Source organism: Pelodiscus sinensis, unplaced genomic scaffold (assembly GCF_049634645.1).
Source record: "Pelodiscus sinensis isolate JC-2024 unplaced genomic scaffold, ASM4963464v1 ctg34, whole genome shotgun sequence".
Classification (NCBI taxonomy): domain Eukaryota; kingdom Metazoa; phylum Chordata; order Testudines; family Trionychidae; genus Pelodiscus; species Pelodiscus sinensis.
Genome location: NW_027465849.1, coordinates 4022479 through 4038526, shown reverse-complemented (window position 1 = coordinate 4038526; position 16048 = coordinate 4022479). Strand labels below are relative to the sequence as shown.

The 16048-nt window shown below is 63.4% G+C and overlaps 2 protein-coding genes across 2 annotated transcripts; both read right to left on the bottom strand.

Moving 5' to 3' along the window:
- Positions 1–423: 423 nt before the first annotated feature.
- Positions 424–3698, bottom strand: LENG1 (leukocyte receptor cluster member 1). Its single transcript, XM_075915330.1, has 4 exons — positions 3482–3698; positions 2597–2779; positions 1864–2117; positions 424–1518 (listed from the first exon to the last, which is right to left on the bottom strand). The coding sequence occupies exons 1-4, from the start codon at positions 3611–3613 to the stop codon at positions 1302–1304; spliced, it is 786 nt and encodes a 261-aa protein (XP_075771445.1). The 5' UTR covers positions 3614–3698; the 3' UTR covers positions 424–1301.
- A 2151-nt stretch (positions 3699–5849) lies between these two features.
- Positions 5850–15164, bottom strand: TMC4 (transmembrane channel like 4). The gene is made up of 16 exons (XM_075915342.1): positions 15064–15164; positions 12623–12848; positions 12311–12447; positions 12028–12189; positions 11625–11710; positions 11317–11462; positions 11019–11166; positions 10502–10660; positions 10024–10187; positions 9485–9611; positions 9208–9305; positions 8785–8968; positions 8500–8630; positions 7809–7964; positions 7436–7514; positions 5850–6750 (listed from the first exon to the last, which is right to left on the bottom strand). The coding sequence occupies exons 1-16, from the start codon at positions 15101–15103 to the stop codon at positions 6700–6702; spliced, it is 2094 nt and encodes a 697-aa protein (XP_075771457.1). The 5' UTR covers positions 15104–15164; the 3' UTR covers positions 5850–6699.
- Positions 15165–16048: the final 884 nt, after the last annotated feature.

Here is a 16048-nt window from a genome sequence, read left to right as displayed (position 1 = left end):
AGACATGCAGAGCCAGGACTCCTGGGTTCTCTCCCTGGCGAGGGGAGTGGGGCCTAATGGTTGCAGCAGAGGGGGTTGGTAGCCAGGTTCTCTCTGTGGCTCGGGGGAGGGGTTGGGTGGTGGGAGTGAGTCTTGTCCCTTTTCCCCTGTGGATATAATGGGCGCATGCACCCAGCCACTGGGCTTGTGGGGGTAGAAGGACCACATTTTGCTCTCGTTTTATTCTGAAAATATCGTAGGACATGGCCGGGGATCACCCTCAGCGAGTCAGTGGTACATGACCCCCCTGCCCCCTCTGCAGACAGTAACAGGATGGTATGTACTGGGAGGGGGGAGCTTCTGCAGGAGACGATGGCTGGTATTTTTCCAGGGGGGAACTTCCCCAGCTCTGGGCTCAGAGCTGAACCTGCTTGGTGCAGCTAACCAACCCCTGGGGGGCAGTTGCAGCCGCGCCACCTGCTCCAGGCTCACTGGCAGAGGAGCTGTCAGAGCCCACTGCACAGGAGTCCAAGCTGAGGACTGGAGAGCGCAGTCTGCTATCCCTGCCTCAGTTTCCCCATCAGATGGTGGACACTGCAGGGAGCCACACCACAATCCCCTGCCAGGGAGGGGGCACAAGGGACTCCAATACAGGCTGGGGTTCAGTGGAGGGACGGAGCCACCTTTTATTCTCCATAGCTAAAGGGCCAGGCCTCCTCAGCAGCCACACTGCATGGTGGGCACCATTGGGGGTGGGGACATAAGAAACCAGAGGCAGAAGTGGAACTTGAAAGCCAGGAGTCCTGACTCCCAGCCCCCTTCCTGTAACCACTACACCCTGCTCCCCTCCCAGAGCCAGGAGCTAGACTTCCTTGCCCCCCCAACCACTAAATCCACAAGCCGGGCCTAGAGCACAGTGATTCTGAGGCTTTGCACTGTTCTTCCACCGCTGCAGCCGGAACCCAGGCCAGGCCAGGCACCCCCCTCCTGTGAGTAAATGTGACCGGAGCCCCTGCCTTGGAGGCATTCAGGTCGCCCCTGGTACCTGCTGCTGCTAACACTGGGTGCTAAGGGGGGAGAGAGTCTAACATGGGACCCTGGCAGAGCAGCCAGCACCCTCCTTTAGAAGTGAGAAGGGCTCTGGCTCTTAAGGCCCCGGCCCAGCCAACCTTCCTGACCTGGGGGTGGCAAAGAGGGCAGCAGTCAGTGCTGGGACATCCCACCGGCTGCCGTGCTGTGATGCCCGTGTCCCTGCTGGGCCTGCCATGTGGCCCTGGTGCAGGGGCCACTGTGCCCAGGGCCTGCTGTTCAGCCCCCAGAGCTCAGTGCTTTTCCCTCTCGTCCCAGGCACGGGGCCTGCGCGCTAGCTGCGGATTGAACTGGGAGTTGTAGCGACGTTTCCTGTCATCCGCCTCCTCTTCTTCCTTGGGCTGTGGCTCCCCCAGCCGCCCAGCCAGCAGGACTTCCGCCCGGGCTCGCTCAGCCTGCTCCCGCCGCAGCCGCTCCCGCCGCAGCTGCTCCAGGGAGAGGGAGGCAGAGCTGCAAGGACAAGCAGAAGGCAACCATAGACCTCTAAGCCCTGGGCTACCAGCTGGCCGCATGGTCCATGAGAACTACAACTCCCAGCATGCAATTCTCTCTCTCTCTCTCTCTCTCTCTCTCTGCAGGAGAGAGGTGATGCATGCTGGGACATGTAGGCTTCTATTTCCACACCTCCTTCCCAATATACCTGCAGCTGGGAACAAGGGAAGTAAATTGCATGCTGGTAAGTGTAGTCCTTGTGGCCTGCAGCATTGCATGCTGGGACTCTTAGTCCCTGAATCCCCTCTATGGTGCTACTCTTACTAGGTCACTGAAACCTAGCTCTGCCGGTATCCAGCTCACCCCACTGCCACTTTCTCCTCCGCTGGCCCCTCTTTCTCCTTCTTGCGCTTCTTCCCCTCCCCTTTCTTCTTGCGCAGGTGACTTTCCATCTCCCGCAGCGGGTCCAGCATGCCCTTCAGCTTTTCCTGCTTGGTCACAGCTGCTGCCTCCAGGCTACGGTCAGGGGCTTCCTGGTACCATGGCCGGCTGGTCTGCGCCTCAGCGGCGCTCTGCCCCAGATAGGTCAGCAGCCCAATAGCCTTCTCCTGGCGCTCCTGGTTGGGACAAAGCAGAACTGAATTGCCTAGAAGAGGGGGCAGCCTCATCTGTAAGGGGGCAGGGTGGGGCCGATCATGGCTCTGGGTGAGACTGAGTGTTTGCAGCGAGGGAAGAGGAACTGGAGGGCAGCCAACGGGATGGAGAACCGGTGGATGGGGGGAGCCAGCGTGCAGGGCATGGAGCAGCACTGCCTTCTAGTGGTGTAAGAGCATGTTGTGGGGGAAGAGGGAGCCCTCAATTCTGTACACAGCCTCTTCCTCCTACAGGGAGCTGTGTTCATACCCACCCTCATCCCCTCTCCTCCAAGACACCAGGATCTGAAACTCAGCTGTACCCCAGCTCCTGTAACAGGGCAGGTGTAGCTACTCTATTGCACGACCCCCCACCCATCAATGCAGCTATGCGGGGGCAACGTAAGCCAGGGTGGAGCTCCCAGAGAATGCAGGTGCTGCTCCCCACCTCACCCCCCCTTTACCTTTTCCTTGCGCTTCTCCTCCTCATATTCCTTGTTCCTGGCCTTGGAGCCCTTGCCCTCCTCCAGGTCCCGGAAGAGGTCGACGTGACGCGGCTCCTCATCGCAGGGGACCAGCGCCGAGCTGCCATCGGGCCCTGGCAGGGCAGACAGCCGCGCCTTCTTCCTCAGGAACTCGGTCCGTGCCTACAGGGCGAATTGGGGGCTGGGTGTGGGGCCAGCTCCACCGGGGGTGGCGGGGGCCCGGGTGGCCATGAGCTCAGTGCAGGGGATCTGGGGGGCCGTGGGGCTGAGGCCTAACGCACTCCCCTCACCTGGGGCAAGGGCAGAGTGGGCAGGGGCCAGTGATGTTACTGGTGCAGCATCTGCCACGCCAGCCCCCCATCCACTGAGGCATGTGGGATTAGAGACCTACCCCATGGAAGATGGTTTAGCTCAACCCCCCCTCCCCATTGGAATGGTTCAGCCCAGCTCCCTTCTGGTCTGCTTCACTCCCCCTGCCTTTGGAAATGGTTCAGCCCAGCTCCCTTCTGGTCTGCTTCACTCCCCCTGCCTTTGGAAATGGTTCAGCCCAGCTCCCTTCTGGTCTGCTTCACTCCCCCTGCCTTTGGAAATGGTTCAGCCCAGTTCCCCTTTCTTCTGCTTTCCCTCCCATATTTGAAAACGGTAAATCCCAGAGCTCCCTGCCTCTTTATCCCTACGCCGTTTAGAAATGGCTCAGCCCCGCTCCCGTTTCGTTTTCACTCCTTTTGGAAATGGTTTAACCCAGGTTCTTACCCCCCCAGACGCTTAAAAATAGTTCAACCCATGACCCCATGGCACGAGTGTTCACTGTCACGCATGCGCACTCGCGGCCGCTTGATGGCGTGCGCATGCGCAGTCATTCACCTCCTGTTCGGCCAGCAGCGCCCGAGCCTCCCGCTGTCGCTGCTCCTCCTGCGCCTGCGCCTCGTCCCGCCGCACGCGGGCCACATTGTCCTTGTTCCGCACGTGCCACGACTTCTTCGGCAGGATGTTCATGGTCCCCGCTCGGGTCCGCCCGGCGCCGCGCCACTTCAGCTTCCGGGTCAGCTCCGCGTTCCAGAGCCGCCCCCTTTCCCCCGCTCTGAATCCTGATTCGCGGGTCCTAGTCCCGCCCTCGCTCCCTGATTGGAGACCCAACGCAGCACCGCCCCTTTTGCCTGATTGGTCCCCATCCAACCTCCCGCCCGAGCTCTTCTCTCATTGGCCTATTGTAGCCACGCCCCTCAGCCAAGCTCTGATTGGGCCAAGCTGGACACAGGCACAGCCCCTTGTAGCCCATTGGACGGGCCAAGGCCCCATTTTCACACCTCCCCTCCCCCACCCTGGAGCTGTTGCCCCCCCAGAGGAGTGAGACACCCCGGCCCCCTCCCCCATCTCTGTCCTCCCCCGCCCCCTCCCCCCTTCTCTGTCTGCCCCCCAGTGCCAGCCCCATCTGCAAACCAGCGGAACTCCTCGCCGCAGGACCCGCCCTTCCCCCAACACCAATGGGGAGACCAGCCTGAGCCTCCCCTCACCCCCACCCCCTGCGCTGCACCCCAGCTCTGGCAGCAGCCGGGTCACACGACGCTGCCAGGTGACCAGCCATTGGTCTGACACCGTATGGCCCTTCCTGGGTACCCAGCATGCACAGAATCACACGGCCTCCCTTGCAGCCGGGGGGAGAGCAGGGCAGAGATGTGAACAGTGGGCTCATTGGATAACCTTCACAGTTACACCCAGTCCCCCCCCCCTTCCCCTCTTTATCAGAGGCTGCAGTGTCGGGGGAGAGGTGGGAGCCAGCTTTTAAGCCTGCTTCCCACACGTACCAGCTCCCACAGATCCACCTGCCTCCCTCCATCCACCCCACTGCTGCTTCTGAGAGAGGCAGCAGCAAGGTGGGGGGGGGGGGGGGAGTCAAGCATGCAGGAGCCAATGCTCACAGGCAGCACGCACAAGCCAGCTCCTGCCTCCATGAAACTTTAAGCGGTTACATGTTTACCTAAATAAACACATTCATTTTAACATCCCTAGGGCAGGAGACCAAGCACTCGCTGAAACAGTGGAAGTAGCAGGATGGATGGGACAAACCCACCACTACTTGCCTCTAGCCCTGAACGTAAGAACGGCCACACTGGGTCAGACCAAAGGTCCATCTAGCCCAGGATCTTATCTGCCGACAGTGGCCAATGGCAGATGCCCCAGAGGGAATGAACAAAACAGGAAATCATCAAATGAGCCCTCCCTTGTCACTCATTCCCAGCTTCTGACAGAGACTAGGGGGGAGAGCAAATTTACCTAATCTCCATAAATTTGCCTAGTTGTTGAACCTTGTCCTCAGACAGGGAGTTCCACAGATTGTGCACTGGGTGAAGAAAAACTTCCTTTTGTTTGTTTTAAACCTGCTACCTATTCATTTCATTTGGTGACCCCTAGTTCTTATGGGAACAAGTAAATGACTTTTCCTTATTCACTTTTTCCACACCAGTCATAATTTTATAGACCTCTCCTTATCCTCCCTTAGTCTCCTCGTTTCTAAGTTGACAAATCCCAGTCTTTTCAATCTCTCTTCGACAAGAATGATTAAAGGTTTAGAGAACATGACCTATGAAGCCAGGCTTCATGAACTGGGCTTGTTTAGTTTGGAAAAAAGAAGATTAAGGGGGGACATGATAGCGGCTTTCAAATATCTAAAAGGGTGTCACAAGGAGGAAGGAGAAAATTTGTTCCTCTTGGTTTCTGAGGACAGGACAAGGAGTAATGGGCTTAAAGTGCAGCAGGGGAGGTTTAGATTGGACATTAGGAAAAAATTCCTAACTGTCAGGGTGGTCAAATATTGGAATAAATTGCCAAGGGAGGTGGTGGAATCTCCCTTTCTGGAGATATTTAAGAACAGGTTAGATAGACATCTGTCAGGGATGGTGTAGACGGAGCTTGATCCTGCCTTGAGGGCAGGGGGCTGGACTCGATGACCTCTCGAGGTCCCTTCCAGTCCTATGATTCTATGATTCTATATGGGACCCATTCCAAATGCTCGATCCTTTTTGTTGCCCTTTTCTGAGCCCTGCACACCAGGCCTCCCCCCCCCCCCCCCCCCCCCGTGGCCACCTTGATTACTTACCCTTTGACCAAGTAGCATTCTATTTTTACTTTTTAATTTCAACCAAAAATGGTGCTTTCGTTGTAACTTTTTCCCACCACTTTTCCCAGCTGCAGAAAAATCAGAAGAGGGTTAAAAAATGTCTGGGGCAGGAGGTTGGGGGTGGGCGTCACACAGTGATTTAATAACATTAGGTGTGAGAGACTCAAAAAGTTACAATTTTATAAGATGTTAAATTGTTATCATTGGGGCACAAAATACACCTAGAAAGGGGCCTGAAATCAAACGCTGGGAAGTTCTCACGCAGGGTTTCTCGGGCTTGGCCTAGTTGTAAATGCCAATGATTGTCAATAGCAGTATCTCTTTTGGGGTTTGGGTGTGTGTGTACGATGAAATCAGCCTGAAAACCCCCAATCAGGGAGGGAGAGACGCAGGTCTCTGCCAAAACGGGGAGACGGATCAGGTCTTGTAGCTGGGGAATACCAGCGCAGCTACCCTGGACTGCGCCAGTGGAGTTCTGCAGCCAGCTGGCGGCAGGAGATTCACATGGGTCCACCGTTTGGAGGATGTGGGGCTAGCCCGGGGCGGGAAAGAGAACACGAGAATGGAGTGTGGAATCCGGGCTCATTTCAAACACAAGGAATAACACCTCTCCTGAAAGAATGTCAGTCACGCGCCGGGTTCTACTTCACTTCCTGTCTGAAACTGAACAGTGGTGCTGGCTGGTGGTAAAGAGAAGCTGGTTCTTAGCACCAGGTCTCTGTATAAATGCCCTTGGGCACCACCTCAGAGGGGCCGTGTCGGGCGAGGGGACAGAAACAAGCTCTGGGCTCTTTGGGGGTTTCTGTCATTCCCCTCCAGCAGGGGGCAGTCTCGGCGCACAGGGAATCGGTGTCGCTGGCCGGGGAGGGATGGTCCAACAAGTTAGGTCAAGAACCCTCCGCAAATCAGCTGGCGGAGTTGTCTTGTTCCGGGAGGGGAAATCGTGGCGTCTGCTGCGCTCTCCTTAACTCAGCTCTGTGATCTGAGTCACTAAGAAAACTTTATTCCGCCCCTCCTGTGGGAGAAGAAAGGGTTAAAAAGCAGTGGGGAAACCCTAGGCATGGGTTCCCAAACTGGGGTGCGTACCCCCCTGGGGGGGGGTGAAGAAATTCCAGGGGGGATGCGAGGCAACCCAGCCTCCTCCCCCCCCATCAAGTTTTGCTGCCCTGGTCAGTTCCTTTTTTTTTTTTTTGCTCAACAAGTTTTGCTGTTATTTTTTGGGGGAGGGGGGGCGTGAAGGTTTTTCAAAAATCAAAAAGGGGGCGTGATGCCGAAAAGTTTGGGAACCACTGTCCTAGAGAATAAGTACAGCCATCTAGGGCACTCCGAGGGCCCCTCTACCCTGGCATCCTGCCTCTGCCACAGCCCCGTCCCATCCACTTCGGAGCAGGTACCACGGCAGCCCCTAGTGGCCGAAGTGGGGCGTACACTGTTCCTCATTTATCCCTGTCAGTGTCCCATCCTGCCAGGCAGATCATCTTGCAGCAGGGAGTCCCACCGGCTAACGGTGATTTGAGACGGGAACCGGCTCTCCCGCAGCAGTGAAAAGCCCCGGGGCCCAATCTCCGCCCTTCTGTGCCAGCCAGTCCTCACCCTGAGGCCAGAGGGGAGCCAACGCCCCTAAAGGGGAAAGGCCCTGGGCCCCATTCTCTGAGCCAGCCAGCCACCCTAGAGGGGACAGGCGCCCTGACGTCACTCACCAGCCGGAGCTGCCCTTTGAGTTCCTTCACCAGGCGGCTGTAGGAATTAGCCAGGGCCATCAGGTAGAACATGAGGATGCTGCAGTGGGGGAAGGGAAGAGCAAAGGTCAGGAGGCTCGTGAGAGATGGGGGGTAGGGGCCGTGAGGCAGGGACCTGGCAAGGGGGGAATGTCAGAAGGGGGATTATCTGCGGAGCCAGCACAGAATTCTGTGTGTGTGTCTGTCCGTCCATCCCTGCTGGAGGGGACAGGCCCTGCTGTGTGTCCGTGTCCCTGCTGTCCAGGGTCAGACCTGCCCCCCTCCCCCCGAACCCCTGTGTGTCCTATCCCCCCTAGCGCCCCCGGCCCAGGGGGATTCCGCAGTGGCCCCTCACCACAGCAGCAGGAAGAGCGGCACGGCGAAGGCCAGCGAGCCCACAAACTGCAGGAACTCCCGGGCCACGCGGGGCAGGGCGTCGACGGCTGCCGAGAGGATGCTCCACATAGTCGGCTCACCCCGGAAGGGGCCACAGGCCTGGGAGGGCTGGAGGCTGCGGGGGAGGGGGGGAGGAGGAGAGTGTGAGCTGGAAGCAGAGGGGGAGGGGAGCAGAGTCCAGACCCAGTGCTGGTCAGGGGCGGAGCAGCAGCAGCATCCTGGGGGATGGTCAGGGGAGGGGAGGGGGGGAGTTGTGACCTGTGGAGGGGGAAGATCAGGAGGGGTCAGGTTCTCAGGGTCACTCCAGAGCTGGGGGGGGAGAACTCTCAGGGTGGGGGCAACCAGAGGAGCTGAGGGGCTGAGTGAGGGGGCAGAGAACCCCATGGAGCTGCGGGGAAATCTTGGGACCAGATGAGGGGGTGGGGGCCCCAGGAAGCTGGGGAGGGGGTGGGGGACCTTGCAGGGGGGGCTAGGCAAGGGGGGGCAGGGACCCAGGGACCAGATGAGAGGGTGGGGGCCCCAGGAAGCTGGGGAGGAGGTGGGGGACCTTGCCAGGGGGGCTAGGCAAGGGGGGGCAGGGACCCCAGGGAGCTGAGGGGGGGTGGAGACCCCAGAGAACTGTGGGAACAGGGCCGGGGGAGGGCACTCACACAAAGACGCTGTAGAGGACGGGCACCCAGGAGATGGCCAGGCCCAGCAGCAGAACCAGCAGGAAGAAGAAGCTGGAGCTGGAGGCGCGGAAGGTGCGGTCGGCCGGGCGGCAGTTCGAGAACAGGGTGAACTGGGGGCGGAGGGAGACACGTGGGCCTGGGGCCATGAGCCCCCCGCCCGGAGCCAGGAGAGAACCCAGGCTGCCGAGCTCCCAGCCTGCTCCGCTCTAACCGCTAGGCCCCACCCCCGTCCCCAAGCTGGGGACCCAGGCGCCCGGTTCTCACCTTCTTGAGGTAGAAGAGCAGGACGAACTTGGCGCTGTTGAGCAAGGGCAGCAGAGGGGAGAAGGCGGCGCCCACCCAGCACACGGTCTGGCTGTACACCAGGTCCAGCACGTTGGGGGGCACCAGGAACTCCTGCGGGCCCAACAGCCGGGCCAGGGGGGCGGGGCCATGGGTCACCAGCAGCCTGGGGGCAGCAAGAGGGGGTGAGGGGCTGGTGGAGACCCCCCCAGCCCTACCCCACAGCTCCCCACCCCAGCCACTGCCCCCCACCCCGAGCCCTGCCTCCTGCCCCAACCCCGGCCTAGCCCTGCCCTCTGGCCTGCCCCCAACCCCATAGCTACCCCACTCTCTCTAGGGCCTCCCCTGTATGGCCACTGATCCTCACCCCCACCCCTAGAACACCCCCCAACGCCCACCACTCACTTCCTGGGGAATTCCACCAGCAGCAGCACCAGCAGCACCACGAGGAAGTCGAAGAGCAGCAGTTTGTACATCTCCCGCCCCACGCTGGTCTCCCAACACTGCGGGGAGACGAGGCCTGTCAGCGCCCTAGGACCCAGGCGCTCAGGTTCCCAGCCCTGCCCCCACCACTAGACCTCACTGCCCGCCCCGCACCAGGAGAGAACCCGGGCTCCCAGTCCTCCCCGCTCCAACCACCAGGCCCCACTGCCCTCCCCAAGCCAGGACGTCCGGCGCTGACCGGGTGCTCCTGGTGGTTGTAGCGGCAGGTCAGGCAGGCGGCGCTGTCCAGGTCCCCGTGGCAGGTGATCTGGGTCCAAAGCGAGACGAGCAGAACCACGAGGCTGGAGAGACGCAGGAACACGGTCCTGCCAGAGAGAGAGGGGCTGAGTCTGCGCAAGTGGGACCCCCCGGCCCGGCTCCGGACAAGGCCCCTCTGGGGAGCTGGTTTTACAGAGACCCCTGGGGGTGGGGCCAGAGCTGGGTATCTGGGACCCCCGGCTCAGCCCTGTCCCTGGGGAAGGGGTGGGGTGGGGGTGAGTATCCGGGACCCCTGGCCTGGCGTTGCCCCTGGGGGTGGGGTGGGCTGGGGTGGGGGTGAGTATCCGGGACCCCTGGCCTGGCATTGCCCTGGGGGTGGGGTGGGCTGGGGTGGGGGTGAGTATCCGGGACCCCTGGCCTGGCATTGCCCCTGGGGGTGGGGTGGGCTGGGGTGGGGGTGAGTATCCGGGACCCCTGGCCTGGCGTTGCCCCATGGGCTGGCTGCGCCCCCGCCGGTACCTCAGCAGGGTGAGTTTGATCTCCAGGCTCAGCGGGTATTTCTCCAGGCGGACGAGCAGGCCGAAGGCCAGCGGCACCAGCTGGTTGGCGACCGTGATGACTATGGAGGGCAGATAGGCCACCAGCAGCCCCAGGAAGAACCCCTGCTGGCTAGGGCCAGTGTCCTGCGGGGAAGCGGGGGGGGGGGTCACTGTGGGTCAGAGCAGAATCCCCTCCCCCTACAAGGGCGGGGAGCCAGGTTAGCGCCAGTGCCCCCCACTGCAGGAGGCCTGTCGGCTCTGGGGCGAGGGGCCACAGGGGCGTGGCCGAGCTGGGGGCTGCGGGTGAAGAGTGGAGGGGGCCTGTGGGGGGACACGGGGGCTGTGGGGGGCGCAGGGGCGGGTGGGGAGTGGTGTGCGGCGTGGGGGGGACTGTGGGGGGGGCAGGGGTTTTGGGGGTGCAGGGGTCGTGGGGGATGCGGAGGTTGGGGGGGGCTCACCTGGGCGTACTGGGTGGCCCGGTAGATGCAGTAGAAGGCCGCCCCCAGCAGCAGCAGCACCAGCAGGTTGAGGACCCCGCGCAGGCCGTACAGGGCGGCTCGCTGGCCCATGGTGCGCTGGGCCATGCGGCGCCGCAAGGTCTGCTCCTCCAAGTCCATCTGGGGGAGATGCCGTCAGAGCCGCCCCGCCCCCATGCCCGGCCCCCTCCCTGCCCCCCATACCCGGCCCCCTTTTTTCCCCCATGCCCGGCCCCCTCCCTGCCCCCCATACCTGGCCCCCTTTTTTCCCCCATGCCTGGACCCCTCCCCGCCCCCCATACCCATCCCCTTCCCTCTTTGCCCTCCCACTGCTAATCCTCTTCCTGCCCTGGACCCCCGTACCCAGCCCCCCCCACCCTATTCCTGCCCCCCAGCCATGCCTCCCTCGGTACCCATCAGCCCCCTCTCCAGCCCCCCAATCACACTCCAACCCCCACCCTCCTCTGCCCCAGAGCCCCGGCCATTCCCACTCCCTGACCCGCAGCTCGTAGCGGAGGCTGTTGTGTTTCATGTGTACTGCGGTGCCCGGCGCCAGGCAGAAATCCCAGCCGGCGAAGACCTTGTTGCTGTAGGTGCTGAGTGCCCCGCTCTCGCTCACCAGGCTGCGCTTCAGGAGCTGGACGGCCCTGGGGGGAGAGCCACGAGGCCAGGGTGACGGTCTCCAGGAGATGGCGAAATGCAGCCAGACAGTGGCTGGGTATACGGTGACCCCTCCCCCAGCCCTGGGCTATGGGCCCTTTGGGGCGGGGCTGGCCCCACGCAGGCAGGCGTCTCACCTGTAGACCACCAAGAGCAGGCAGACGGACAAGTAGCCGAGGATGCTGAGGAGATAGGCCAGCGGCAGGTTGTAGGAGAAGCCCACGAAATCCACGGCCGAGTTTCGGTAATAACCGTAGAACAGGTAGGTGAGCTCCATGAACCCCTGAAAGAGACCCGGCCTGAGTGGGGGGCACCACTAGGGGGCGCTGCCTGGGAGGGTGGGGAATGGGGCAGGGGCCTGTCCCCTCCAGGGGGCGCCAGCTCCCATCCACGGGATCCTTGGGAGACGCCCGAAGGCGGGATGGGCCAGGGCTGGGGGTCTCACCGTGCCAGAGAGCAGGTCCATGATGTAGGTGAAGTAGCTGACCAGGCCGTGCTTGGTGGGGTCGTATTGCAGGCAGACGCTGTTCACTGGAGGGGAGAGAAGGGGGTGAGAGCCCCACAACCAAACACCCTCTGGGTCACCCCCTGTTCCTGGACTGGGGACCCAGGTGTTCGAGTGCCAGTCAAGAAGCTATTCCTCCCCCACCCTTTTTTTTGCAGGGGATGGGACCCAGGCGTCCGGGCTGCCATATGGGGTGGGGGAATCTCCCCGGGGGGGGCGGGGGCAGGCATCCAGGCTGCTATATGGGGTGGGGGACTCCCCCGGGAGGAGCAGGTGTCCAGGCTGCCATGGGGGGTGGGGGAGGATCTCCCATGGGGGAACCTGGCGTCCGGGGCGGCCATGCCTGTGGCGTTCTGCCCGCGCTGGGTCTGGTTCAGCTGCAGCGCCTCGAAGGCGGCGTTGGGGGCCACCACAAAGCCCAGCTGCAGCAGGGCCCCCCCGAGGTTCAGCAGCACCAGGAAGCGCAGGAAGTTGAAATACGACTGGATCCCGGTGCCGAAGTGACCTGAGGGGGCAAAGGGCAGCGTCACCCCAGCAGTGAGTCTCAAGCGCCGGGCTCCCCCGCACGAGGGGGGCCCAGCAGAGAGAGGGCCCCAGGGCTCCCAACGCGGGGGGGGGCCTCCTACCTTCAATGCGGTGCAGGGAATTCCTCCACACCTGGGCGTAGAGCAAGGCGCCCCCCACCTGCCCCTGGAGGCGGCGCGTCCCCAGCCGCCACCGCTCCCAGCGGCTCCGTCTCCAGGCCGCCTGCTGCTCCCGGAGCCTGCCGGGGTGTGGGGCAGTCAGAGGGGGGGAGACCAGGGCACACCCGTGCCCCCCCGCTCTAACCACTAGACCCCACTCCCCTCCCAGGGCCAGAAGATAACACCCAGGCATCCTGGCTCCCAGCTGCCCCCCAGCCAGGAAGGAACCCAGGCGTCCGGCTGGGCAGGGAGTACCTGAGCCTCCGTTTCTCCACCATGCAGAGGGGCAGCTGCTTCAAGGGAACCGATTCCTGCTCCCCAGCTCCATCCCCGTCCGGCTCCTGGGGGGGCCCCGAGGGATCCCCCTGGTCCAGGGCAGCCCCCCATGCCTTGGCCGCGTTGCCACGGAAACGCAGGGTGGCGTTGCTTGGCAACTGGAGGAAGAGGGATGAGGGGGGCTGCTGCCCCCAGTCGCCATCATCTGGGCAGGGAGCAAAAGGGGTTAGTGGGGAGAGAAAGTGAGCCCCTCCCCCCGCACTGTGTGTCCAGGGAGGGGACCCAGGAGTCCAGGTCCTAGGGGGGGGGGGTGTGCTGGGGGCAGGACCCAGGAGTCCAGGTACGGGGGGGGGCTGTGTGTGCTGGGGGCAGGACCCAGGAGTCCAGGTACGGGGGGGGGGGGCTGTGTGTGCTGGGGGCAGGACCCAGGAGTCCAGGTACGGGGGGGGGGCTGTGTGTGCTGGGGGCAGGACCCAGGAGTCCAGGTACGGGGGGGGGGCTGTGTGTGCTGGGGGCAGGACGCAGGAGTCCAGGTACGGGGGGGGGGGCTGTGTGTGCTGGGGGCAGGACCCAGGAGTCCAGGTATGGGGGGGGGGGCTGTGTGTGCTGGGGGCAGGACCCAGGAGTCCAGGTACCGGGGGAGGGGAGGCTGTGTGTGCTGGGGACAGGACCCAGGAGTCCAGGTACGGGGGGGGGGGCTGTGTGTGCTGGGGACAGGACCCAGGAGTCCAGGTACTGGAGGGGGGGCTGTGTGTGCTGGGGACAGGACCCAGGAGTCCAGGTACAGGAGGGGGGGCTGTGTGTGCTGGGGGCAGGACCCAGGAGTCCAGGTACAGGAGGGGGGGCTGTGTGTGCTGGGGGCAGGACCCAGGAGTCCAGGTACAGGAGGGGGGGCTGTGTGTGCTGGGGGCAGGACCCAGGAGTCCAGGTACTGGAGGGGGGGCTGTGTGTGCTGGGGGCAGGACCCAGGAGTCCAGGTACAGGAGGGGGGGCTGTGTGTGCTGGGGGCAGGACCCATGAGTCCAGGTACAGGAGGGGGGGCTGTGTGTGCTGGGGGCAGGACCCAGGAGTCCAGGTACTGGAGGGGGGCTGTGTGTGCTGGGGACAGGACCCAGGAGTCCAGGTACAGGAGGGGGGGCTGTGTGTGCTGGGGGTAGGACCCAGGAGTCCAGGTACTGGAGGGGGGGCTGTGTGTGCTGGGGGCAGGACCCAGGAGTCCAGGTACAGGAGGGAGGGCTGTGTGTGCTGGGGACAGGACCCAGGAGTCCAGGTACTGGGGGGGGCTGTGTGTGCTGGGGGCAGGACCCAGGAGTCCAGGTACTGGGGGGGGGGGCTGTGTGTGCTGGGGGCAGGACCCAGGAGTCCAGGTACTGGGGGGGGGGGCTGTGTGTGCTGGGGACAGGACCCAGGAGTCCAGGTACTGGGGAGGGGGGCTGTGTGTGCTGGGGGCAGGACCCGGAGTCCAGGTACTGGGGGGGGGGGGGGCTGTGTGTGCTGGGGGCAGGACCCAGGAGTCCAGGTACAGGAGGGGGGGCTGTGTGTGCTGGGGGCAGGACCCAGGAGTCCAGGTACAGGAGGGGGGGCTGTGTGTGCTGGGGGCAGGACCCAGGAGTCCAGGTACAGGAGGGGGGGCTGTGTGTGCTGGGGGCAGGACCCGGAGTCCAGGTACAGGAGGGGGGGCTGTGTGTGCTGGGGACAGGACCCAGGAGTCCAGGTACTGGGGGGGGGGGGGCTGTGTGTGCTGGGGGCAGGACCCAGGAGTCCAGGTACTGGGGGGGGGGGGGGGGCTGTGTGTGCTGGGGGCAGGACCCAGGAGTCCAGGTACAGGAGGGGGGGCTGTGTGTGCTGGGGGCAGGACCCAGGAGTCCAGGTACAGGAGGGGGGGCTGTGTGTGCTGGGGGCAGGACCCAGGAGTCCAGGTACAGGAGGGGGGGCTGTGTGTGCTGGGGGCAGGACCCAGGAGTCCAGGTACAGGAGGGGGGGCTGTGTGTGCTGGGGGCAGGACCCAGGAGTCCAGGTACTGGGGGGGGGGGCTGTGTGTGCTGGGGGCAGGACCCAGGAGTCCAGGTACAGGAGGGGGGGCTGTGTGTGCTGGGGGCAGGACCCAGGAGTCCAGGTACTGGGGGGGGGGCTGTGTGTGCTGGGGGCAGGACCCAGGAGTCCAGGTACTGGGGGGGGGGGGGCTGTGTGTGCTGGGGGCAGGACCCAGGAGTCCAGGATACGGGGGGGGGGGGGGACCCAGAGGTCCGGGATATCCGGGGGATAGTCTGGGACCCAAGTCCATGTACGGGGGGGGTTGCTGGGGGCAGGACCCAGACTTCGGGTTAGTTGGGGCGGGAGGCTGAGACCCAGGAGTCCCGGGGGGGGGGGGGGGTCTGGGACCCAGGGCTTCCGGAGGGGGGGGGGGGGGGGCTCCGCACCTGTCCCGTCGCGGCCCGGCTGCCCCCGTCGCGGCTCCATTGCCTCCGGGAAGCAGGAAACGCGGCGGCTTAATCATTGTCCCGGCGGCGGGGCGCGGCGCAGCCCGGGGGGGGGGGGGGGGGCGGACTGGCCCCGACCCCTTTGATAGAGCTGGGGGTCAGTGGGGGCTGGTGCACGGGGATCAAATGGGGGTTCGGGGGGGCTGGTGCACGAGGATCAAATGGGGGTTCGGGGGGGCTGGTGCATGGGGATCAAATGGGGGTTCGGGGGGCTGGTGCACGAGGATCAAATGGGGGTTCGGGGGGCTGGTGAATGGGGATCAAATGGGGGTTCGGGGGGGGCTGGTGCACGGGGATCAAATGGGGGTTCGGGGGGCTGGTGCACGGGGATCAAATGGGGGTTCGGGGGGGTTGGTGAACGGGGATCAAATGGGGGTTCGGGGGGGCTGGTGCACGAGGATCAAATGGGGGTTCGGGGGGCTGGTGAATGGGGTCAGAGGGGGGCAATGAGACACAGACACTGGGGTTGTTTTCAGCTGTTTATTTGCTCCAGCTGCTGTCCCCGCGGCATAGAAATACCCCCAGGGGCGAGTACAGGACCCTCCTGCCCTAAGCCCTCCCCCCATCCCCCAATTTCAGAATCCCCCTCCCCTGCTGAGCACAGACCAGCTGCCTCTAATGGGGGACATTCTCATTGCCCCCCCATGGGGAGGGTTTTTGGCCCCATTTAGGCTCACCCCGCCCCTTCGGCTCCACACCCCACTGGCTGAGAACCTCCGGCTGTTTCAAGCCAGACGAGGGAGCTTGGCTCAAAATGGGGGACCCCCCCTAACGAGGGGGGCCAGGTGTCCGGTTTTGAACCATTTGAGCTTTGTGCCCAGGAAACAAATTGTGAAAACAGAACCGGGGGGTGTTTCCTGGATCGCTGACTGGGGATTGGGATGTAACGTCAGGTGTGTCTGGTATTTTTGTTGAAACCATCTGG

Coding starts and splice junctions, on each gene's coding strand:
- LENG1 (XM_075915330.1), bottom strand. CDS start 3,613: ATGAACATCCTGCCGAAGAAGTCGTGGCACGTGCGGAACAAGGACAAT. Junction 2,780..3,481: donor CGCTGCTGGCCGAACAGGAG/GTGAATGACTGC, acceptor TTCGCCCTGTAG/GCACGGACCGAGTTCCTGAG. Junction 2,118..2,596: donor AGGAGAAGCGCAAGGAAAAG/GTAAAGGGGGGG, acceptor TGTCCCAACCAG/GAGCGCCAGGAGAAGGCTAT.
- TMC4 (XM_075915342.1), bottom strand. CDS start 15,103: ATGGAGCCGCGACGGGGGCAGCCGGGCCGCGACGGGACAG. Junction 11,711..12,027: donor GCGCGGGCAGAACGCCACAG/GCATGGCCGCCC, acceptor TCTCCCCTCCAG/TGAACAGCGTCTGCCTGCAA. Junction 9,612..10,023: donor ATCAAACTCACCCTGCTGAG/GTACCGGCGGGG, acceptor TCTCTCTGGCAG/GACCGTGTTCCTGCGTCTCT.